General features: G+C 39.5%; 1 protein-coding gene across 1 annotated transcript; it reads left to right on the top strand.

The window, feature by feature from the left end:
* Positions 1-632: 632 nt before the first annotated feature.
* On the top strand, positions 633-24,376 carry LOC119803840 (zinc finger protein 431-like). Its single transcript, XM_038315271.1, has 4 exons — positions 633-734; positions 20,408-20,534; positions 20,737-20,797; positions 21,988-24,376. Exons 1-4 carry the CDS (start codon positions 732-734, stop codon positions 23,123-23,125), a joined length of 1,329 nt encoding a protein of 442 aa, XP_038171199.1. The 5' UTR covers positions 633-731; the 3' UTR covers positions 23,126-24,376.
* Positions 24,377-25,663: the final 1,287 nt, after the last annotated feature.

Here is a 25,663-nt window from a genome sequence, read left to right as displayed (position 1 = left end):
TTTGATTATTATTCATTTGCCTGGAGCTTGCTTTGAATTTTTGGCATAAAACTCACAAAGCAATGGAGCTATCATCCAGCTTTCTGATGGGGGAAAAGACCTATCATTTTGTTTAAGATCTGGTTCCTGCTTTTCTCTTTTCTGTTGTGTGAAATCCCAGTGAAAGCCATGTAAAAAGTATCTTCAATTTGTCCAACCTCAGCATGAAGCCACAGAACAAACTTCTCCGATTGTGACCGTAAAATTCTCTTTAACTGTTAATATTCTGGGCATCCTTCCCCGCGTGGGACAGGAAATCACTGCACCCACCTAGCACAGTGCACTGTAGAAGCTCGCTAGCCACGGTGTGTCCTGGAGAAAAAAACGGAAAGTTCCTACGGAGTACAAGGAGATGACAGTGTCTGCTTTTAGAGCCAGGGGAAAGTGTAATTAAAATGCATATATTGGCCGATCTAGAAAAGATCTTTGACTGGAATGGCCAGAAACCACTGTGCTGCGTCTTTAAAGCACGCTATAGACTCAATGGAGGTGTTCTTGTCACTCAGTCCTCACTAGCCAATCAGGTCCTCCAGGTGACCTGCCAGTCAGAAGCGTTGCTGGGCTCTTCCGGGCACCGCCTTCAGACTCCGCTTCACAGAGGCGCTGGCGGCAGTGGTTTCTTGTGCTGCGGTGAAGTTGCTGCTGCTGGCAGGTGTTGAACTGAGAGCTTTGGCGAACTGGGAAACCACAACATGGTGAGCGAGGGAATGCTGTCTCCAGATGGGGAGGAGCAGAGGGTGAGGTGCGGGAGACAGCGTGGTGCGCCCTCCCGGGATCCGTGTGGGAACCTGCCGCCTGATTCCCAGTGTTGTGAAGTCCCATGCGGTCCTTGTTAATTTCTCGACCTAGGGACAGAACTCTGAATAACTCTGCGCCGTGAGCTTAATCTGCTTAGAGAATTGGGAGCGGGGTGATCCGTTTACAAACATCTTTCTTGTCAACTTCAGCATGCACTGTGCAGTGATATGGAGGCAAAGCACATGCATAAGTAAAATTTAAAACAGGTTAAAATGATAAAAGAATAAAATTCTCCAAGTGATATCACATAGCTGAGACAGACAACAGCCAGGGATAGTTAAAATTAACTCTCTCTCTCTCTCTCCTCCTTCCTGGAAGAAACTGGCCTTCTTCTGAGTCAGTCTGCACAGAGGCAAAAGCAGCCTTGTTCTGAGTGGGAAATAACTCAGTAAAGACATCCAGCTAAAAGCACTGAACACTGTCCAATAGGTGACTTTTATTTCCTGTTTCATGTATTTGTGTTCTGTGTCTGTTGTTTTTGTGAGTATCGTGATATCAACACATGTCTCTTTTAGATGAAACATCACTCACAGGTTGCATAGGATCTAAAGCACTTGAATATCATGGTGCCACTTTCTTGATTTTTTCAGCTAAGACTTTAAGATACAAGATGAATATGCCAGTATTACTTATCCATCATTTTCATAATTTATATAAGTTCCTGCATGACTTTGAGGTGAGAATGTCCCTAAATATCTCTGCTTTTAAGTTGTGATAATGGTCAGAAGTGGATTTGGTAACTGAGTATGTTTAGAAAGAGAGAACTCTACCTTAACATGCCCAGACTCCCTAAGTAAAATCCCCGTGCTTTCATTTATAAGAAAATTATTGTTTGGAAAGATTTCCCCATGTTCTTGCATTTTGTAAGCAAGAATTTTTTTCATTCCTTTTCTTTTGGCTGTTGTGATGGCATTTCTTGGTAGCCAAACTGATTTCCTGTGGAAGAAACAAATGTACAATCAATTGGGTACATCTGTGAGACACTTTACCTAAAGGTTTTTAAATGGTAAAAGTTTATATTAATGTGAATTTTTTGATCTAATTAGAACCCCCTTTAATCTGGATGAGACCTTCTGGTGGCAGTCTACATATGTAAAGGATATTGAAGAAGAACGTTTTTTTCTTTGTGTGATTGCTCTGCCTTTGGTTGGGAAGGTCATTCCTTTACTCTTTAGAGTCTAGTTCTTAGGAATTTTGGTATATCCTGAAGATCATCTGAGAGCACTGGCCTGATGGGTTGAATAGCTACTGAATTCTTCAACGTTTCTATTGGTAGTCAGTCAATGTTGTACTAGCTGGACCACAGCCTAATAAATCCACTTTTGAAATACAAACAGAGAGATTTTTCTATCAGTTCCAATCAAGCACAGAACCTTGACTAATACTGCCATGATTTCATTTTCCCACTGAGTCAAATGTGGTAGATATTATAGTGCTCATAACAGCCATTCTTCCTTGCTCCAGGTCTCTCTAAGTGCTCGGCATATTCTGAAGACTACACTTTTTATTTTTGTTAAATTGTCAGGAGATTGAAATGGATTTAGCTGAAAAACCCCTAAAGCCAGGTGCCGTCATCCAGTCTTCTGAAGGGAGAAAGACCTACCATCTTGGTTTTTCTTTCTCATTTCTGCTTTTCTCTCCTCGTTGTTCGAAGGCCCTGCTACATCCAGACACCTTCAGTTCACCCAGTCTCAGTGTGAAGCCACAGGTCATTTCCGTTTCCTCCCCTAAAATCTCTCGTAAATTTGGGCACCCTTCCACCTGGGAAAATGGGGAGGCATTTTGTAATGGGCTAGTCACATTGAGTCCAGGCGGAAGAGTGGGAAGAGTCTATGGAGTGCAGGATGGTAGCTGGGTCAGCTTTAAGAGTCAAAGCAAGTGTTACTGAAACGCTTTTCTCTGTAGATTTGGAATAGTCCGGGTCTGGAGGGGGATGCAGTGCCAGGAGTCTCTGTGCTGTGTCTTTAAGCACACTGTCTCATCAAGGGACCTGCTCTTGTCCCTCAGTCACCACAAGCTAGTCGGGTCCTTCGGTCCTTCAGTCGGGCCTGACAGTCAGAAGTGGTACAGGGCTTTTGCTTTGCTGGGGTGAGGATGCAGGGCTGACTTTGTAGCATAGTAGGATTCAGTGGTTTTGCGTGTTGTTCTAGGAGTAAAAAGGCAGGAAACTTGCTGCAAGCTGAAATATTTTAAAGTAATTGCTCAGCCGTTCTTTCACGAATGACTTAATCAGAACCAAGGGCTTTGGTGAGGGTTAAAACAAAAGGCATAATTGCTTTGTGAATCAAGTGGCTGATTAATTCCAACAATTCAGATGGCTTCCTATACTGTTTATCGATCACATTCCCCTAGCTATGGGAGAAAACAATTTCCCACTGCCAGGCCATTATTTCTCTTTCCTAGGTAAATACCAAGCTCTCCCTTCCTGCAATTATCTTTATCAGGAGCCACTTGGTCAGTGTTTAGGGTATAGCCAAATACAAGCCATTTAAGATATTCTCAGCTATCCAAGGACTTAGAAGTACGATTTGCCCAAAGGTGGTGACTCATAGATGCTCAGATAGCGAGAAGTATAAGCTTGTCCTGGTTTTACCTGCCTTATAGGAATATAATAACAGGGAAATCTTCATCAAAAGATTTTTACGTCTTTCCATTTACCTTCACCTCAGTTTACTGATGACTTTAGTTCAGGAACATACTGCCTGTGTTTTGCTATCAAGGACAGCAGTGGAGATAATTAACTGCAATCCTGAGAAAGATTGCCTGTTGGTGTCACAGACCCACAGGGCCCACGCAGAACGGTTGACAGCAGCATACTCCAGAACTGATTATTTTGAGGCCTGGGTCTCCTCTTTGTTTTTACTACTTCGAACCATATATGTGTAAACTCAGACCTAGGCCCATGGCAATTGCAGTGTCTGGTGCTGATCAGATCAGCAGCCTTTAGCTTCCCCCCTGACTGTTGGTTACACTGTACCCTTTAGGAGTGCTGTGGGGAAAAAAATGGCATGGTGATTTTAAAAACAATTCATCCTCTATCCATAATGTTACTGAAGATATGACTTTTCGCTTTAGCCAACCACCTAAGAATGTAGTATAGCCTACTAACCTTCACCTCTAGAGTTCCCTGATGATTTAATTCCTTTCTTAACTAACTTTCTCCATTAAGGAGTTCACCAGATGTGCACTAGACACTCCCACCTTTAAGCTGACATTGTGGGTGTAGGAACATTTTTATCTTATTTTTGAGGGAATTCCAACCCTGGAACGTGCTTGGGCTGGGCAGTTGTGGGTCATAGGGGTGTATATTACTGGAATCATTTTTAACAGGAGGATAAGGAGGAAGAAATAAAAAAGAATAAAGAAACATGGATAGATGGATCCAGTTGTGAGTAAATATTTTAACCCTTAGATTTTAGCTCCCTTTCCTAATTGTTTGTTTGTTTTTCAAGACAGGGATTTTCTGTATCTTTCAGGTCTGTCCTAGAACTTGCTCTGTTGACCAGGCTGGCCTTTAACTCACAGAGATCTGCCTCCCTATGCCTTCCTATGGGATTAAGGCACCCACTGCCACTGCCCAGCCAAACAATTTTTAGGGGACTTTTCAAGAAGGGTTTCTCTGGAAATCTGGCTCTGCTGGCACTCATGCTAGACAGTAGGCTGATCTCAAGCTCACAGAGACCTACCTGTCTCTCCCTCCTAAGTTCAGGGATTAAAATCATGCACCACCATTGCCTGGCCTAACTTGCATTACTTTATATCTTTTTTTCCTATCATCTATCTATCTATCTATCTATCTATCTATCTATCTATCTATCTATCTATCTATCTATCATCTATCTATCTATCATCTATCTACCTATCTATCATCTATCTACCTATCTATCATCTATCTATCTATCTATCTATCATCTATCTATCATCTATCTATCTATCTATCTATCTATCTATCATCTATCTGTGTGGGGATTTATTGGAATAACTTCCAGAGTGCAGTCCAAAATGGCTGTCAGTAAATAGAAAGTTCAAGACTCTAGTAGTTGCTCAGTCCCACAAGACTGAGTGTCTCAGCTATTTTGTGAATATGCTATTATCCCAAAGATGTAGACTTTCAAGAAATGAAAGAATACCTGTGCTGACAAGATGAGGGAATGCAGAGAGATGTAGGAACCCACAAGACTCTACAGTGAATGCACAGCTGACAGACCAATAGGCAGACCACATCCACATGGAGCAACCCATTTTGCTAAACTGTGGGAATGCTTGTCTTTTGAAAATTCACTGTCATTTCTGTGGAAACCTTGTGACATGATGCTTCCCTTTGAAATGTTTTTTTCCCCAAAACATCTCAGCTCTGTGACTTCTGTAGGGTCACAGAGTGACCTTGCTCCATTTCACACACACACACACACACACACACACACACACACACACAAACACACGCACACACGCACGCACGGACCAGGAGGCCTTATCCTTTGTTCTAACCCTCAAATTTACATAGAGTCAATCCCTCAAAATTAGCGCCTCACAGAAAACATATAAATATCTAAAAGATGGGGCTAGAGAGATGGCTCAGTGGTTAAGAGCGCTGCCTGCTCTTCCAAAGGTCCTGAGTTCAATTCCCAGCAACCACATGGTGGCTCACAACCATCTGTAATGGGGTCTGGTGCTCTCTTCTGGCCTGCAGGCACACACAGAGACAGAATATTGTATACATAATAAATAAATAACGGGCACTGAGCCGGAAGGCATCATGCCCCACCTTTGGTAACAAATCTGGGCGTGCCCAAAGCTGATAAGGAGAATGGGTGAATCCAGGAGTTAGGCGTGTTTAGTAACTTTCTGATGTTTGGAATGTCGGGTTATTTCCCCTGTAATGCTGGCTCTTTCCAGGGTCTGCTCACCTGTTCTGGAGTGCTGCCTTGTCAGGTTCTACCAGCCCATTTTCGTGATTTTATTATTGTCCTTGCCTGTGGAATTTTCCACCCAAGTCTGTAAAATCTAGAAAGCTCATGAAGATCAGGCATTTTATTCTGACTCTTCTGCTTCTCCTCACTACTTCTCCTTACTCTCCTTTCTTCTCCTTACTCTTCCCCTTACTCCCTTACTCTTCTTATTCTTCCTCTCTGTGTGCCCCTCACTTCATTTTTTCCTCTTGAAAGAAAAATAAAGAATGTATTTTAGTTTAATTTTTTACACTCAGATCCTCGAGTGCTGTAGACATCCAATTCTGAGCCATGAGGCTGGTACTTCAGGGCCCTTAATAGAGCAAGAAATAACACTCCATCTTCTTTCTTCTATTGTCCTTCCAGTAGAAGGTGTGATAAAAAATAAAAGGTGTGCCTTCCATCTTCGAGGTCAAGATAAAAAGCAAGTGTTATCCAATCCTCAGTATTTGGATCCAAAGCATGCTGTCTTCTTACCTTAAGGTCCAGATCAAAACTGTGCTCTCCATTTCTGAATTGTAGTTCATTCCAGATACAGTAAACTTGACAACCAAAACCAGCTATCATAATCAATCCATTGTCAACTTGGCATACAATCATATCACCTTATTAATTTTTAAATGAAAATCAATAACCGGATTATAATTATGCCTAAACATAACATAAGTATACCAAATACAAATGCATTATATATTCAGAATAGTGGCAATGTCCCTTGAAGGACATCTTTCTAGTATCTCAAACTTCTTCTGATAACCACAGATATTCTCTTAATTGATGTTGCAACATATAATAAGGAAATTCAAAGAACTTACAACAACATTACAAATGCATTACAACAAATTAAAACAGAAGCACTCATATCAGTTAAAATTGTTATTTCTGGACATAGAAGGTATTTGGAACTGCCATCCTCTGCTGCCCATTCTGTATTTCTTCTTACCTCTGTACGCACTTCACAAGGTCTTGGATATTTTCCAAGAGAAGTGACCCATCCCTCCATTCCTGATGGATATGTGACCTTTGTCATATGTATTGGATTATATTGTTCTTGTTTCTCATTAATTTTAATTAAAAGGCAAAATATCATAAGGAGATGCCCTAAAAAATCGCTGGCATTCTGGACATAATCCTCCTTATCTCTATTGTGAAGAGTCAGTCCAGTTTCCCCATGGTAATCTGGATATATCACCCTCCCTAAGGTTGTTATTCCTGTTTAAGCCTGTTGGGTAAAGAACCTTTGAACCTGATATGACCAGGGGGAAGTGTGCATTTAAAGGTCAATAGAATATTTGCTGTTTCCTGACAGGAGCCCTTCCTCTTTGGTAACATTAACTTCTAGGGCAACAGAACTTAGGGTGGCAGAATCAGGAAGCAAAGCTTTCCTAGAGGGTCACTAGTGGGGATAGTGAGTGGGAATATTCCACTTTTCAGTCCTTGATCCTGGCTATAGGAGAAATCATATCATATAGTGGGTGCTGATTGAGAGCATATGGGGTTTTCTGGAGAACCTTGCCCCAGCTGTCAAAATGCTGAAACCTAATTGGTGCTGTAACAGTTTCTTCAAAAGAACAAGTCCATTCATTCTTAGAATCAGTCTGGTTTCATAAGGATGCTGGAGAACATGTCAATACCAGTGGATTCCATGATTGTGGGACCATTCTCATGCTTCTCTGGCTGTAAAGTGAGTTCCCTGGTCAGAAGCAATGCTGTGTGGAATACCATGCTGCTGAGTAAGAAATTCCACAAATGCATTGGTGGTGGTTTTGCAGAAGCATTGCATGGAGTAAGGCAAATCCATAACCAAAGTAAGTATCTACTCCAATAAGGACAAAGACTTGTCCTTTCCATGGAGGAAGTTGTCCAGTGTAGTCAGCCTGGCAAGAAGTTGATGGTTGCTCACTCCAGCAATGGTGTTCTATCTGGGGCTCAGTTTTGGTCTCTGCTGATGTGCAATATGGCAACTCAGCAGCAGCTGCAGCCAAGCCAGCCATGCTGAGTGCAAGTCCATGTTGTTGGTCCCATTCCTATCTCCCATCTTTGGCACTATGGCCACTTTGGTCATGGGAACTTTGGGCACTGACCTGAATAGCTGGGGAAAGAGGCTGACAGAGTCATCCTGTCTACTTGAGTACTGAACTTCTCCTCAGCTGAATTCACCTTTTGATCAGCATTTACATGGGACAAAAGGATCTTTAGGCCCTTTTCCCATTTGCAGAGATTATCCACATTCTTCTTCCTCGGATGTCTTCTCTCACCAATTTTCTAATCATGCTCTTTACTAATCCCTGATTTTCCAGTCAACCCACTGGATAGAGTCCATCAGTCAGTGCATTGCTAGTTGCACATTAGGTTATTTCTCCTTCCAAGTAAGCGGTATGAAAATGTGTATTGTTTGAACTCCCGCCCACTGTGAAGATTTCCCTTCACAAGTATCTTTCAGGCTTGTCCCAGAAAGGGGTTGTAATCCTGCAGCTGTCCAATACTGGGTGGTTACAGGATGACGTATAGAGCAATCAGCCAGTGCCTAGTCTTCTTCATTCAACCCATCATAGGGAATAGACTATAGGTGTACACTTGACAGTAGAAGGCATTGTAACAAGAGTAGAAACCATTGGCATTTGGCCACTTCTTCAGGTAGCCTCCTTGTGCACTCAGGACCAACTTGGTCAGGATTTTATATACCACTTCCATTTGAAAACATATCGCAGCTGTACCCATCCTACTTTGTAACCTAATGGACCTGATGATACGCAGCTCATGATGGGCATTTCAGGTCACTTGGTAAGGTGGTGACCCACTGTCAAATGTTCAGTTTCTCCCAGTGACTGAAATTAATGGCACGTGCTCACATTTGACTATATATATATATATATATATTTGGAAATGATTAAATGGGCAGCAGTAGCAGACACTTGGAATGAATTTAAGAGGTAATATTGTTCCAATTCTCCAGTGCTCCTTTTCTTGGAATGTTGTTCAGGTTTCTTCTTTTCCTGTGTGAGTATGTGTATGTCTGTGTGTGTGCATGGCAGGCGTGTATGTGTGAGTGTGTGTGTGTAGACTATGAAGCACAGGCTATAAAATGCAGAGATCTTCCTGCCTGTGTGTCCAGATTACTGGTAGTAAAAGAATGTACTACCACACACAGAATGAAAAATAATTTTTTGTGGTGCAAGTCTCCTCTTCTTATGGTGCTCAGGGAATCTGGAGATGGTTTCAGAACCCCTGATACTGGAAGTACAGATATTAGTGAGATTCTATGTATACTGGGAATGGAAGCTGGATGCTCTGAAAGAATCTTCAACAGTCTTAACTGCTAGGGTATTTTACACCCTAAGTTTACTATTCTTGATTATGTTTTTTGTCCAAGGTTGCCTAGTCATGGTCAGAAACCTAAAGTTGATTAAAAAATAGAATTCTCCTCCATTTGAGAGAATTAGCCTTAGGAAAGGATGAGCTTCCTAACTGTTTATCTAATAAAAGAATTCAGTCCATTATCCTTACATACACAGTCAACAAAAATGGAAGCAGCAGGTGTGTTCATGTATGTCAGCACACTTATTCACCCACACTTAACAAGGATGAAGTTGGAAGGGATTTGTGGCAGGGATGGAATGAAGAGATAAAAATTAAAAATGATGTATTGTCTTATCACTAACAATCTTTGAAGACTAATTTTAAATTTAAAAGAACGGCTAGATAGATGGCCCAGCAATTAGAGCCCTGGGTGTTTTCCACAGAGGACCCTGATTCCATTCCTGGACCCTGAATACTAGCTCACCATTTGTTCTGATTCCAGTCTCAGGTATCTCCTCCCTGCTTCTGCCCTCTGTAGGTGCTGTGCACAGGCACATGCAGGCAAAACACCGCATAAGTAAGTATTTTTTTAGAAAAGTTAGAAAAAAGAAAGAATGAAATTCTCTACAGTGATGTTGCAACCCTGAAACAGACATTAAGCCACGTCTTTTTAAAATGGACTCCTTCTTGTCTTTCATGGAAGCAGCTGTGGCCTTCTTGCCTAGTCACCCTGCTCAGAGCAAAAGCAGCTTCGCTCTGAGAGTAACAGAGATCATCCTAACCGTTCATCCAGGAGCACGGTCTAGAGGGCTGTTAGGTGACTTTTCCATGAAGTTTTCTGGTTTTGTGTTCTCTATCTTTTCTGTGTAAGAATTATGGTGTTGGTACAGTTATCTTTTAGATCAAACATCAAGACTGACAATTGACTTTTTATAGTGTCATCTACTTGATTTTTTACTAGACCTTGCGGTAAAAGATGAACATGCCAGAGGCAATTCTTTCCATCATTTTTATAATTTGCATATGTTCCTATATGACTTTGAGGTAAGAATTCCCTAACTGTTTTTCCATTGTGATCATGTTCAGAAGTGGATTTGTTAACTGAGCATGCTTAAGAAAAGGGAGAACATTACATGAGCATATTCAGACTCCCTATGTAAAATCCCCATGATTCCTTTGTTGAGGAAAAACACTGTTGTAAAAATAACTCCCAGTCACTTCACACCTCCTGCAGGTAAAACTTTTTTCTCATTTTTTTTCTGTCTTGGATATTGACATGGCTATTTCTGGTAGTCAACTGACTACCTCTGGGATTAACTAGTACACAAAAAATTGAGTATACCTGAGAGAAATTTTACTCCGTTTTTTTTTTTAACTTTTTTCTTAGATTTATTTATTTATTATGTATACAACATTCCTTCCATGTATGGTTGTATGCCAGAAGAGGGCACCAGATCTCATTACAGATGGTTGTGAGCCACCATGTGGTTGCTGGGAATTGAACTCAGACCTCTGGAAGAGAAGTCAGTGCTCTTAACCTCTGAGCCATCTCTCCAGCCCTTACTTAGAGGTTTTAAATGGGAAACCCCTCCATTAATCTGCATAATTTGAGATGACAGGACCTACCTTTATCTGCTTGGTATCAGTGCACACTTTTAACACCAACAAATAAGATTTAGAGGCAGTGAGCTTTTCAGAGTTTGAGACCAATCTGGCCTACAGAATGAGTTCCACAACTACACAGTTAAATACTGTTTTGAAATCACCAAAAAAAAAAAAAAAAAAAAAAATCTGAATCAAACAAAGACTCTGATCTAACTTTAACCAGGATCTTACCTTCTGGTAGCAACAGTCACATTTAAAGTACATTGAGGAAAAAAAAAAATCTCTTTTTTGCCTCCTTGCTCTAGCTCTGGCTTCCTAACTCTTTCCTTTTACTAGCATTATTGCCTACTTCTTTGAAATTTTGGTGTATACTTAAAAGCAGATGAGACATTGAGCCTCATGGACGGAAAAACTCCTGGATTTTTTCACTTGATCTCAGCAAAAGGCTGAGAAGCAAACTATTGGATTCTTCAATTTTCATTGGTAGGCAGCTATTTTTAGACAACCTGGACCACAGCTTGAGAAAAATTGTAACAAGCCCACCTTTTACATACATAGTGAGATTCATTCTACCTGTCCTGTTCAAGTAGGGAGTATTGAACAATGCAGTTGTTTATTTATTTATTTATTTTTACCTGACCGTGGTGGAAAATGTGCTGGCTAACAATAGTGCTCATGAAGACATTCTTCCTAGCTCCATCATTCTCTACATATTCAAATGAACACTGCTCTTTTTATTGTTATTCATTTGCCTGGAGCGTGCTTTGAATTTCAGGAATAGAACCCATAAAGCAATGGAGCCATGGTCCAGCTTTCCGATGGGGGAAAGACCTTTCATCTTGCCTGAGATCTGGTTCCTGCTTTTCTCTTCTCTGTTGTGTGAAATCGCTGTGCAAACCATGTAAAAAGAACCTTCAGTTCATCCGACCTCAACATGAAGCCACAGAACAAACATCTCCTTTTGTGACCTTAAAACTCTCTTTAGGGAGAGATGGCACAGAGGTTAAGAGCACTGACTGCTCTTCCAGAGGTCCTGAGTTCAATTCCCAGTAAACCACATGGTGGCTCACAACCATCTGTAATGAGATCTGGTGCCCTCTTCTGGTCATATATGCAGGCATATATGTAGGGAAAATGCTGTACGCATAATTAATAAATAAATAAACTCTGTTTTGCTGTTAATATTCTGGGCTCCTTCCCCCTGTGAGACAGGAAATCACTACACCCACCTAGCACAGTGCACTGTAGAAGCTCGCTAGCCATGTTCTGTCCTGGAGGAAAAACGGAAAGTTCCCATGGAGTGCAAAAAGATGACAGTGTCTGCTTTTGGAGGCCTGGGCAAGAGCTATTGAAATGCATATGTTTGTAGATCCAGAAAATGTCTTTGACAGGGGTGGGAGTGGCCAGGAAGTACACTATAGCCCTATGGGATGTGTTCTTGTCACTCAGGCCTCAGTGGCCAATCAGGCGCTCCAGATGATCTGCCAATCAGAAGTAGTGCAGGGCTCTTCCTGTCACCACCATCAGATTCAGCTTTGCAGAGGCGCTGGCGGCAGCGGTTTCCTGTGCTGCGGTGAAGTTGCTGCTGCCGGGAGGTGATGAACTGAGAGCTTTGGCGAGCTGAGAAACCACTACATGGTGAGCGGGGGGAATGCTGTCTCCAGATGGGGAGGAGCAGAGGGTGAGGTGCGGGAGACACTAAGGTGCATCGTCCCTGGATCTGTATGGGAATCTGCTGCCAGATTCCCTGTGTCATGAAGTCCCATGCGGTCCTTACTAATTTGTGGACCTACGGGCACGCCTCTGAATAACTTTGCTCTGTGGGCTTAATCTATTTAGAGAATTGGGAGCAGGGTGCTATGTGAACATCATTTTTCTCGTCAACTTCAACATGCTTGATACATTCATGGAAACAAGTTACCACACTCAAACAGGCCTAGTTTCTTCAGTATGTTGTCGATACTGAGCACTTTGCATTTAAACTTTACATACAATCTCCATTTATGTTTAACTATGTGGAGGGTATCAAGGCAGCTCACCTGTTGGGTAGCGCTGCGCTTCTAAGATGCAACGTAGAAGAGTAGAATTGCTGATATAAAGGATTGGCCAATGCCTTGGAAATAGTTCAGTCTCACAAAGTAGAATTTAGCTGAGGGAGGACTGACTCTAAAACATCCAGAAGATAAACGTGTGTTAATCAGGGCTGTTAGAGGTTAGGATGCTAGGGTACACATTGTTCAACTGGATTGTCCAGATATTGGCTCCAAACCATTACAAAGAAACCACTGCTGATTTAAAACCAGGCACATTCATATATATATATATATATATATATATATATATATATATATTTAAAAAGCCTCTTACAAGTTTTTCAAAGAGGCCTGACCACCAACCATAAAGTCTGATGTTCCTTAAAGTTCCAGTTTCTTCTTGAGAAAAGCACAGTTCTGCCAGCCGGGCAAGATGACGCCAGGTGACTTATATTTGAAATGTAAAACACTGTTGTGTGTGTGTGTGTGTGTGTGTGTGTGTGTGTGTGTGTGTGTGTGTGTGTGTGTGTGTGTAGGAGTAACCTGATCAATCAGGGCTTTTATTTGTGCCCTCAGGCAGGGAGAGGGAATAATCTTGGGAGAGCTAGTAACAGCCTGGGGCCTAGGCCTTGTGAGTTTCCCTAAGGACCTGATCTACTGATAATAACACATTCCTTCTCTAAAACCAGGAATAAGCTTTGCAAGAGCTGGTGCCAAGGCCTTTGTAGAGGAGTTGCTTCAGATCCTAAGAACCCAACTCTTCCTAGCACATGGAGCTAAGGTTATCATTCCCAAGGCCACTCTCCACTTCTTTGTCAAAAATCAGGTGTTCAAAAGTGTGTGGATTAATATCTGGGTCTTCTGTTCAGTGCCATTGGTCCTCCTGTCTGTTCTTATGCCAGTACCAGGCTGTTTTCAGTACTGTAGCTCTGTAGTAGAGTTTGAAGTCTGGGATTGTGATGTGATACCTACAGAATTTCTTATTGTACAGGATTGTTTTGGCTATCCTGGGTTTTTGCTTTTCCCTATGAAGTTGACTACCATTCTTTTGAGGTCTGAGAATTTTGCTGGGATTTTGATGGACATTACAATGAATCTATAGATTGCTTTTGGTAAGATTGGCATTTCTTTTTTTTTTTTTTAAGATTTATTTATTTATTATGTATATAACATTCTGCCTCGATGTATGCCTGCATGCCAGAGGAGGGCGCCAGATCTCAGTACAGATGGTTGTGAGCCACCATGTGGTTACTGGGAATTGAACTCAGGACCTCCGGAAGAGCAGCCAGTGCTCTTAACCTCTGAGCCATCTCTCCAGCCCCCTAGATTGGCATTTCTACTATCCTAATTCTACCTACCCAAGAGCATGGGAGATCTGGTGTCTTCTTCAATTTCTTTCTTCAAAGATTTATAGTTCTTGTCATACAAGTTTTCCACTTGTTTGGTTAAAGTTACTCTGAGATATTTTATGCTATTTGTGGCTATTGTGAAAGGTGATGTTTCTCTAATTTCTTTCTCAGCCCTTTTTATCATCTGTGTACAGCAGGGCTACTGATTTTTTTTTTTTTAGTTAATCTTGTATCATGCTATGTTAGTAAAGTGTTTGTGAGTTGTACAAGTTCCTTGGTATTGTTTTTGGGATTGCTTAAGGAAACTATCATATTATCAGCAAATAGTGAGAGTTTGCCTTCTCCTTTTTTGATTTGTATCCCCTTGATCTCCTTGCTCTAGCTAGAACGTCAAGATCTGTATTGAATAGATATGGAGAGAGTGGACAACCTTGTCTTGTTCCTGATTTCAGTGTAATCACTGGGAGTTTCTCTCCATGTAGTTTGCTGTTGGCTGTTGGCTTGCTGTATATTGCCTTTTTAATGTTTAGGTATGTTCCTTGTATCCCTGCTCTCTTCTGTATCATGAAGGGAGGTTGTATTTTGTTGAAAGCTTTTTCAGCATCTAATGAGATGATTATGTGGGTTTTTATTTTTCAGTGTGTTTATATGGTGGATTACATATAATTGACAGATTTTTGTATGTTGAATCATCCCTACATCTCTGGGATGGAGCTGACTTGATCATGGTGGATGATGGTTCTGATGTGTTCTTGGATTTGATTTGCCAGTATTTTATTAAGTATTTTGCATCAATATTCATGAGTGAGATTGGTCTGTAATTCTCTTTCTTAGTAATGGCTTTCTGTCATTTGGGTATCAGGGTAATTGTAGCCTCATAAAAAGAGTTTGGCAATGTTCCTTCTGTTTCTATTGTGTGGAATAATTTGAGGAGTATTGGTATTAGCTCTTCTTTGGAAGTCTTGTAGAATTCAGACCTGAAACCATCTGGTTTGGAGATTTTTTTGGTTGGGAGACTTGATGACTGTTTCTATTTCTATAGTAGTTATAGGTCTGTTTAGTTTGGTTATCTGGTCTTGATTTATTTTTGGTAAGTGATATTTAGCCAGAAAGTTGTCCATTTCCTTTAAGTTTTCTGATTTTGTGGAGTACAGGTTTTTGAAATATGACCTGATGATTCTCTGTATTTCCTCCATGTGTGTTATTTCCCTTTTTTCATTTCTGTTTTTGTTAATTTGAATATTCTCTCTCTGTCTTTTGGTTACTTTGGATAAAGGATTGTCTACTTTGTTGGTTTTAAAGAACCAACTGTTTGTCTAATTGATTTTTTGTATTGTTTTCTTTGTTTTTATTTAGTTGTTTTGAGCTCTCAATTTTATTATTTCCTGCTATCTAGTTCTCTTGATTGAGTTTGCTTCTTTTTGTCCTAAAGTTTTCAAATGTTCTGTTAATTCACTAGTGTGGGATTTTTTCAGCATCCTTATTTAGGCATTTAGTACTATGAACTGTCTTCTTTTACTGCTTTCATTGTGTCCCATAAATTTGGGTATGTTGTGTGGTGATTTTCATTGAATTTTAGGAAGTCTTTAATTTCTCTCTTAACTTCTTCATTGATCCATTGATGATTCAGGTGAATATTGTTTAATTTACATGTGTTTGTGGGATTTTTGAATTAGTATTGCTGTTGAATTCTAGTTTTAATTTATTGTGATCTGATAAGATACATGGGGTTATTCCAATATTTTGTATTTGTTGAGATTTGTTTTGTTACCAAGTATGTGGTCAGTTTTCAAGAAGGTTCCATGAGGTGCTGATAAGAATGGATATTCTTTCATGTTTGGATGGAATGTTTCATAGATATCTGTTAAGTCTATTTTAGTCATAACATCTGTTACTTTCCTTTTTTCTCTGTTCATTTTTTGTCTGACTGTCCTGACCAGTAGTGAGAGTGGATTGTTGAAGAATCCCACTATTACTGTGTGGGTTTTGTTTTTTTTATTATTTTTACATAGCATAATAATATATAATATAAAATCACATATTAATATAATATATGATGTGCTTATTGTGCACAATATTTTATTTTTATTTTTATACTAATTTACTTTGTTATATATATAGAAAATAAACAGGAATCTCATTTATTGTAGCAAAGGAACTCTTATATAAACCTAATCTAATGAAATGGCACAACACAACTTTATTTTTTTATTTTATTACTCTAAAAAATATACCAATCCAAATTCCCACTCCCTCCACACACCCTCCCATCCCACCCTTCTCCAATCCCAAGAGAGGGCAATGCACCTGTCACTGTGGTAAGTCCAAGGCCCTCCCCACTATATCAAGGCCAAGCAGGGTATACATCCAAATAGAACAGGACACCAAGAAACCAGTACATGAGAGGAGACAAATTCCAGTGTCAATGTCACTGGCCCCCAGTGTGTCCCAACTGTCCACCACATTCAGAGGGACGAGTTTGCTCCTAAGCTCTCTCGCTCCTAGTCCAGTTGGAGTTGGTAAGCTACCATTAGCTCAGGCACACTGTCTCAGTGGATGAACCCTTCATGATCCTGACTTCCCCGCTCATCTCTCACTCCTTCCACTCCTCAACTGGATCTTGGGAGCTCAGTCCAGTGCTCCCATGTGGGTCTTTGCCTCTGTCTCCATCTGTTGTTAGACAAAGGTTCTATGATGACATTCAAGATAATCATCCGTCTAACTACTGTTCAGACACCCTCTCCTCAGTTGCTTAGGGTCTTAGCTGGAGTCGTCCTTGTGTACTCCTGGGCATTTCTCTAGAGCCAGTTTTCTTTTTCTTTTTTCTTTTTTTTTTTTTGAGATAGGGTTTCTCTGTAGCTTTGGAGCCTGTCTTGGAACTAGCTCTTGCAGACCAGGCTGGCCTCGAACTCACAGAGATCCACCTGCCTCTGCCTCCTGAGGGCTGGGATTAAAGGCGTGCGCCAGCACCGCCTGGCCTAGAGTCAGTTTTCTTGCTAACCCCATAATGGCTCCCTCAATCAAGATATCTCTTTTTGTGCTTTCATATCTTTCCTTCTTCCATCTCAACTACCCCATTTCCTCAAGTTCTCCTCAACCCTTCTCTTCTCCCCTTCCTTCTACCCCCTGCTCCAATGCTCCCAAATTTTATCTGACGATCTTGTCTGTTTCCAATTTCCAGGTGGGTCTATATGTTTTTCTTTGGGTTCACCTTGTTATTTAGCTTCTCTAGGATCATGAACTACAGGTTCAATGTCCTTTGTTTATGGCTAGAATCCACTAATGAGTGAGTATATACCATATTTGGTTTTTTGGGGTCTGGGTTACCTCACTCAGGATAGTGTTTTCTAATTTCACCCATTTGCATGCAAAATTCAAGATGTCATTGTTTTTCACTGCTGAGTAGTACTCTAATGTGCCACACTTTCTTTATCCATTCTTCAGTTGAGGGGCATCTAGGTTGTTTCCAGGTTCTGGCTATTACAAATAATGCTGCTTGAACATAGTTGAACAAATGCTTTTGTAGTATGATTGAGCATCTCTTGGAAATATTCCCAAGAGTGGTAATGCTGCATCCTGAGGTAGGTTGTTTCCCAGTTTTCTGAGAAACTGCCACACTGATTTCCAAAGTGGTTGCATAAGTTTGCTTTCCCACCAGCAATGGATGAGTGTTCCCCTTACTCCACAATCTCTCCAGCATGGCTATCATTAGTGTTTTCTATCTTAGCCATTCTGACAGGTGTTAAGTTGGTATCTCAGAGTTGTTTTGATTTGCATTTCCCTAATAGATAAGGAAGTTGAACATATCCATAAGTAGTTTATGGCCATTTGAAATTTTGTTGAGAATTCTTCCTTTAGTTCATTACATGGTACTTATTTGGGTATTTTTGAATTTTGATGTTTAATTTCTTTTTTTCTTTTTTTTATTTATTTATTATGTATACAATATTCTGTCTGTGTGTATGTCTGCAGGCCGGAAGAGGGCACCAGACCCTATTACAGATGGTTGTGAGCCACCATGTGGTTGCTGGGAATTGAACTCAGGACCTTTGGAAGAGCAGGCAATGCTCTTAACCTCTGAGCCATCGCTCCAGCCCCCAATGTTTAATTTCTTTAGTTCTTTATATATTTTGGAGATCAGTCCTTTATCTGATTTGGGGTTGATAAAGATCTTTTCCCATTCAGTAGGCTGCCTTTTTGTCTTATTGACTGGGTGCTTTGCGTTACAGAAACTTCTCAGTTTCAGGGGGGGGGGGCCCATTTGTTTATTGTTGCTCTTATTGTCTGTACTACTTCGGTTATATACTAGTGTATGGGGTTTAATGTATGATTTGAGCTTTACAAGTGTTTCTTTGGGGTTTTCTTGGGTATTTTTGTTTTGTTTTGTTTTTTGAGACAAGCAGGGTTTCTCTGTAGCTTTGGAGCCTGTCCCAAAACTAGCTCTTGTAGACCAGGCTGGCCTAGAACTCATAAAGATCAGTCTGCCTCTGCCTGAGTACTAGAATTAAAGGCGTGTGCCACCACATACTGGCTTAGAAGTGTTTCTTTTACATATGAAGGTGCCCTTGTATTTGGGGCATAGATGTTCAGTATTAAGATTTCCTCATGATGGATTTTTCCTGTGACTAATATGAAATGTCTTTGTTTGTTTCTTTTGATTTATTTTAGTTTGAAGTCTATTTTGTTAGATATTAGGATAGCGACACCCGCTTGCTTCTTAGGTCCATTTGATTGGTATATTTTCCCAACCCTCTTAGATGATATCTGTCTTTGAGGTTGAGATGTGTTTCTTGTATGCAGAAGAAGGATGGATTCTGGTTTTGTATTCAATATGTTAGCTTGTTCCTTTTTATAGGTGAGTTGAGTCCATTTATATTAAGGGATATTAATGGCCAGTGATTGCTGTCTCCCGTTAATTTAGTTTTCATTGTTGGTGAGGTTAATTTGTGCATTTTTCCCTTCTTTGGGATTTGCTTCTATGAGATAATCAATTTTTTTTTTGATATTGTCAACTTCCTTGGATTGGAGTTTTTCTTCTAGTATTTTGTGTAGGACTGGGTTTGTGGCTAGGTATTGGTTAAATGTGGTTTTGTCATGGAATATCTTGTTTTGTCCTTCTGTGGTGGTAAAAGTTTTGCTAGGTATCGTCATTTATGCTTGCATCCATGGTCTCTTCATGTCTGCATATTACTCGAACACGACCTTCTGGCTTTCATTGTCTCTAATGAAAAATCAGGTATAATTCTAGCCTAGTTAGCTAGTTCAGTTTTACTTCTGTGGAGCACACCACCTCTGGCCTGCTCTGGCCTTTGTCCCTAACCCAGTCCTGCTTCTGCAAATGATGCTGGTCTGGATCCACTCCTGCTCTCATGGAGTTCACTCTTAAATGCAATTTTACATTGCTGACCATGAACCAATAGTGACCGGGGTCATAGTGTACTTCATTGAATGAACAGCCTCCCAGAAAAGATCATGTACTTGAACAAGTTTCTCTCCTTGGTGGCTTTCTTTTCAAGTTCCTGTGAACCTTTAGTAGGATAAGCCTTTCTGGATGGAATTCCTCATTTTATGTGATGAGTCTCAATACCGTCAACTAATTTCCTGACCTTTTTATCTACTCTATTGTGGTTGAAATTAATCAGCTAACCTCCTAGTCATACTGATATGCTTTTGCCATTATTATAGGCTTGATCACTAAATCACATTAGAGCAGAAACAGTTGCTATTCAGTGCTAAGGAGTTTGGTAGCCTGCAGTTTTGTGTTGTAACCCTTGTAGTGTGGCTACAAATTCCTCAAAGTAAAGGGGGACATCATACCGGGCTCTATTTGTTTTTATGTCATTGAGTGATGGCCCTGGAATGTAGGTTTTTTACATGTCAAGTGTATGCTGCTGTGCTCAGCTTCATGCATATTTTGAATTGGAAAATTTGAGAGAGCATATCACTCTTATTCCCAGAGACAAATATACCCATCTGTGCTTTCTGAGCGCTGCACTTAAAGGCATGAGTCAATACACCCAGTTTGTCCATTGTATTTTTCTTTTTTGTATTTAGTATTTCTTCATACAATTTTTTTCCTGTCTACTATGTTCTGATGATCTGTTCCCTTGTCTCTCTTTGTTAATAGACAGTTCCCTGTAAGGTGATATCCCGTTCAAAGGGTACAGAAATGACAGGTGACTCTCCTATTCCATTTCCTTCTGAAGTGCCTGTCTGTGTCATGGAATAAGAGTGGGGAACACCAGAATTTTATGACTATACTGTCAAAGAAGTATACATTTACAATGTTGTCACCATCATGCTTTTTATTATACACATTAATGAAATATTTTAGAGGGCAGTGACCTATGATGATGTGCATATCAGCTTCACTTGGGAAGAGTGGAATTTGCTGGATCCTTCCCAGAAGAATCTCTACAAAGATGTGATGCTGGAGACCTACAGGAACCTCGCTAGTATAGGTAAAAATGAATTTCCTTCATGTTTCAAAAGAAGGGGACAACTTTTCCTTGGTTAATAATGTTCTTCTGTAATTTGATTTAGAAAAAAGACTAATAAAATAAGATGAAAAAAGCAGTCATAGTTCTAAGGTTCTCTTAAGATAGTAACTTATTATTGCACAATATTCGATAATATAACATATTTTCTGGTATTATATTTTAGGATACATTTGGGAAGACCATAATAGTGAAGAACATTATCAATGTTCTAGAAGATATGAAAGGTAATTTTCATATGAAAGCTGATAACAATGTACCTCTGGTGAAATTGTGATGTGTCCTGAAAGCTTTAAACAAAAGCAACAGTGTAAAGAAGCGCAGCTCTAAGTGCATTAATGGTTATTAAATTCTCACAAATCCATATTTCATGTATATGAATTGCATTTGAATGACTTTTTTTTAAAAGAAGTCAAGAAAGCAATGCCTAAATAGATATCATGTGAGACGCATCACCATGAGAGCTTTATTGTAGGTCTTTGAATCCATTTATTTCTTGCTACTCTAATAAAAAGGCATACACATTGAAGAGATGATAATATTTTTGTACTTATATATATTTGTATATACATATATATATGTATTTGTATATCTGCAAAACTTTTTACTAAACCAATATTCTATTGTAAATTTTGTCTTACTCATATACTTCTTGTGACTGTGCTAAGTTTAGTGAGAGAGGCAGAGTCAAGAGTCAAGGGGCTGTTGTTGTGGAGAAACCTTAATAGCTATACCTATACCACAAGTCTATGAGGAACAGCAAGTCAATCCTGAGATTCAATGTGGAAATCTTTTATTTGTTATTCTATACTATGTGTACCATATGTTACTCTTTGATACAAGTATATAAGCATAGAAATATAGTGAGATGTATCATACCACTCTCTAAGAACAATTAGAACATAAGCAGTAGTCCCCATGTAGATTATAATTGTTGAATTTGATTCAAGTATACAAGTAATTGGTTTTCCACCATCATTGTTAATACATGAACAAATTCACACTGCAAAAAATCCCTATGAGTTCTAGAACTGTGCAAATACTTCTGGGTGTGCTAGTTCACATAGCAAATGTAATCTCATTCACAGTATAGGCGAATTTATGATTGCAATAAAGTTGGTAAAGCTCTGAGTTTATCCTGTTCTCTTCCAATATGTATAAAATACCATATAGAAAAAAATCTGTAAAGAAGAAAAGGAAAGCCATGAAAGAAAGGAACTTACCATCAAAGGTATTTTCAGAGTTGCAAGATACCCCCTAATTAAAGAGGAAAACGAGTTTAGACACAGTTGTAAAAACTCACGATCTGATTTCTCTTTACAATTAGTACATATTGTAGTATTAATTCATTCAAATGTGTATGTACAGTATGTGCTAAATGTGGTAAAACTTTTATATGTGCCAATTATCCTTGCAGGATTGAAAGAATTCAAACTCAAGAGAAACTTTCTGTATATATTCAATGTGGTACACCCTTGACATATGATACTTACCTTAAATGGAATGAAGGAACCCATACTGGAGAGAAAACCTATGAAACTAGTCAATGTAGTAAAGCCTTTTCTTATCACAGTTATGTTCAAATGCATAAAAGAAGACACACTGGAGAGAAACCCTATGAATGCAATCAATGTGGTAAGGCCTTTGCTCTTTACAAAACTCTTCAAAGTCATAAAAGAACACATACTGGAGAGAAAGCCTATGAATGTAATCAATGTGGTAAGGCCTTTGCACGTCACAGTAATCTTCAAAAGCATAAAAGAACACATACTGGAGAGAAACCTTTTAAATGTAATCAGTGTGGTAAAGCCTTTGCTCAACACAGTCATCTTCAAAGTCATGAAAGAACACATACTGGAGAGAAGCCTTTTGAATGTAGTCTGTGTGCTAAGGCCTTTACACAGTACAGTGCTCTTCAAAAGCATAAAAGAACACATACTGGAGAAAAACCCTATGGTTGCGATTATTGTTGTAAGGCCTTTGCACAGTTCAGTTCTCTTCAATACCACAGAAGAACACATACTGGGGAGAAACCCTTTGAATGTAATCAGTGTGGTAAGGCCTTTGCAACTCACAGTAATCTTCAAAACCATAAAAGAACACATACTGGAGAGAAACCCTATGAATGTGATCAGTGTGGTAAGGCCTTTGCACGTCACAGTCATCTTCAAAGCCATAAAAGAATACATACTGGAGAGAAACCCTATGAATGTAATCAGTGTGGTAAGGCCTTTGCACAACCTAGTCCTCTTCAAAGGCATAAAAGAATACACACTGGAGAGAAACCCTATGAATGTAATCAGTGTGGTAAGACCTTTGCAGCTCACAGTAATCTTCAAAGTCATAAAAGAACACATAGTGGAGAGAAACCCTATGAATGTAATCAGTGTGGTAAGGACTTTGCAGAGCAGAGTTCTCTTCAAGTGCATAAAAGAACACATTCTGGAGAGAAACCCTATGAATGTAATCAGTGTGGTAAAGCCTTTGCAGCTCACAGTAATCTTCAAAAGCATAAAAAAACACATACTGGAAAGAAACCATATAAATGTAATTAGTGTGGTATGGTCTTTGCATATTGCAGTCATCTTCAATTAAATAAAAGAACACATTCTGGAGAGGAACCCTATGAATGTAATCAGTGTTGTATGGCCTTTACAACTCCCAGGAATCTTAAAAGTCATAAAATATCTCATTCTAGATAGAAACCCTACAAATGTAATCTGTGTAATAAGAACTTTGCAGACCACAGCACAGTCATCTTCAAAGGCATAAAAGAACAAGAAAAAAGTATGAATGGAATCAGTGTGATAAAGCCTTTTCATTTGTTGTTCATCTTCAAATGCATAAAAGTACATATACTGGAGAGAAACCATGAATGGAATCTATGTGGTAAATCCTTTGTCACAATAATCTCCAACTACATCAAATAAAGCATCCTGGAGAGAAACTATGAATTTAATGAGTGTAGTCTTCAAAAACATGAAAAATATCATACTGCAGTGAAACTTTATCAATGAATTCGGTGTGATAATGTTTTGCACTTTATACAGGAGTAAAACTTTTGTGTGTGATCAATCTGATAAATCTTTCCACATTACAATAGTCCTTGGGTACCTGACAAAGAAACTGAGGGCTCCTTCTTAACTATTTTTCAAGATCGAAAGCTAATACACTTACAGTCATTTAACCAACAACATTTACTCTTCAAAAAAATGGACAGTTTCAATAATCTGTTCAAGCATTATGATACCTCTTTATTTTGTTTACACTAGCAAACTGATGGACAAAATCTAATTTTTTAATTTATGACATCCTATGGTTAGAAGAGCCAGTCAAAGAATTATACCTTGCTACTGAAATGAGACCCAAAGGAAAACACTTTGTTTCTGAATCTAGAGTTAGTGAAAGAAACATCACCCTTTAAACAGAGCCAAAAAGGTGAAAAGGGCCAGTGAAGGAAACATACTTTGGCTCTCAAACCAGAGCCAAAGAAATACACTTCATTCTTGTTCAACTGAGCACAAAATCCAGCCCATGTTTTAGCTTACTCAAGTTCAAGGATTGAAATCCAACCAATTCCTACCTTCCGAATATCCTTATGCCTCTGGTTCTAAGAAGCCCTATATGAGCCATTCAGTAGGCAGCTGCCTCTTTCTACCATGGCAGAGGCAACCACACTCCTGGTTTCTTCCTTTCCAAATACATCTCTTGATTGAGATTTGTGTGAAGACCTTGCACTGGGATGGATCAGAAACTCCCTTGTGGAGTTGAACTGAGATGCAATTGATACTTCTACTTAGAAACTCATTTAGGGGCTGGAGAGATGGCTCAGAGGTTAAGAGCACTTGCTGCTCTTCCAGAGGTCCTGAGTTCAATTCCCAGCAACCACATGGTGGCTCACAACCATCTGTACTGAGATCTGATGCCCTCCTCTGGCGTGCAGACATGGACATATATTGAGGCAAAATGTTGTATACATAATAAATAAATAAATCTTTAAAAAAAAAAAGAAACTCATTTAGCCCAGCAGAGGACAAAACAATGGACATCTTTTATCAGCAACAGAGGTTTCTACTGGGCAACTCTCGTAGAAGAATGGAGCAGATCCCAACTGTGATGGCTCTCTCTCAGAAAGGAACAGAATGGCTACATCTAGTGGAGTGATCTTTCCTTCACAGCTGTAGGTGTTGCCTGACTTTATGCAGTAAGGGTACCTTTCCCTCCAGAGCTGTAACACTTGGCACTATGAATATAAATAAATTAGATTTTATACTTCTCTTCAATTGCATGGCTTAAGTAATTCCGATATAAATCATTATGGAGGTCTACTTGCTCCTTTTTGTGGTGATGTAATAACTATTTCAAATTACAATTTATTTGGCTCTTGGTTATATAGGATAAAAGGATCCACATGAAAGTATCATGACAACAAGTGTCAGACATGGCACCTAAAGCAGGAGCTTAAGAATTCACATCCTTGATCTCCCACATGGAGCTGAGAATGGGAACTGGAATTGGTGTCTGGATGTAATTTCTCATTGCTTACTCTCAGTGACATATTTCCTTCCACGGGGCAGCATGTCCTAATTCTTCCCAAATCGTACCACCAACTTAGGAGGATTATTTTCTCTTACTTCAAGCTTAAATTTTCCTTCTCTTTACATGAACCAATTCATGATGAAAGTTGTTTTCATTGTAATTATGTCATGTATGTGTGTGTCTCTGTAGGTATATGAATTTGCATTCTGTGTCCTGGGAAAATTAACACTTTGGATTGTCTTGTAGCAGGAATTACAGGAAGCTGTTAAAAATCTGATCTTAGTCATGGGAATGAACATTTTTTTAGTCACCTAGCCATGACTCTATTGCTGTAAAAATATTAAATTTTATTTATATCACTTGGAAGTATGAAATATGTGCAAACTCATAAAGAAGAAATCCCTGTTCATGAGAACAATTTGTTAATGACTTTAGACATCACAGTTGTCTTTAGTTTCAAGAAAAAATATTTTTCATGATAGCCTTGAAGGAAGTAAATTACATACCGTGTTTGTTCACTCCAGACTGATGGTTGTGATCATTCCATTGTGGGT

Source organism: Arvicola amphibius, chromosome 18 (genome assembly GCF_903992535.2).
Source record: "Arvicola amphibius chromosome 18, mArvAmp1.2, whole genome shotgun sequence".
Lineage (NCBI taxonomy): Eukaryota > Metazoa > Chordata > Mammalia > Rodentia > Cricetidae > Arvicola > Arvicola amphibius.
The sequence above is the reverse complement of the archived record's forward strand: the minus strand, read 5'-3'. Positions and strand labels throughout refer to the sequence as shown.

What these genes read in the sequence shown, in the direction of transcription:
- LOC119803840 (XM_038315271.1), top strand. An exon ending in CAGGAACCTCGCTAGTATAG is followed by an intron (nt 20,535 to 20,736) that starts GTAAAAATGAAT and finishes ATTATATTTTAG; the next exon opens with GATACATTTGGGAAGACCAT. An exon ending in TGTTCTAGAAGATATGAAAG is followed by an intron (nt 20,798 to 21,987) that starts GTAATTTTCATA and finishes TTATCCTTGCAG; the next exon opens with GATTGAAAGAATTCAAACTC.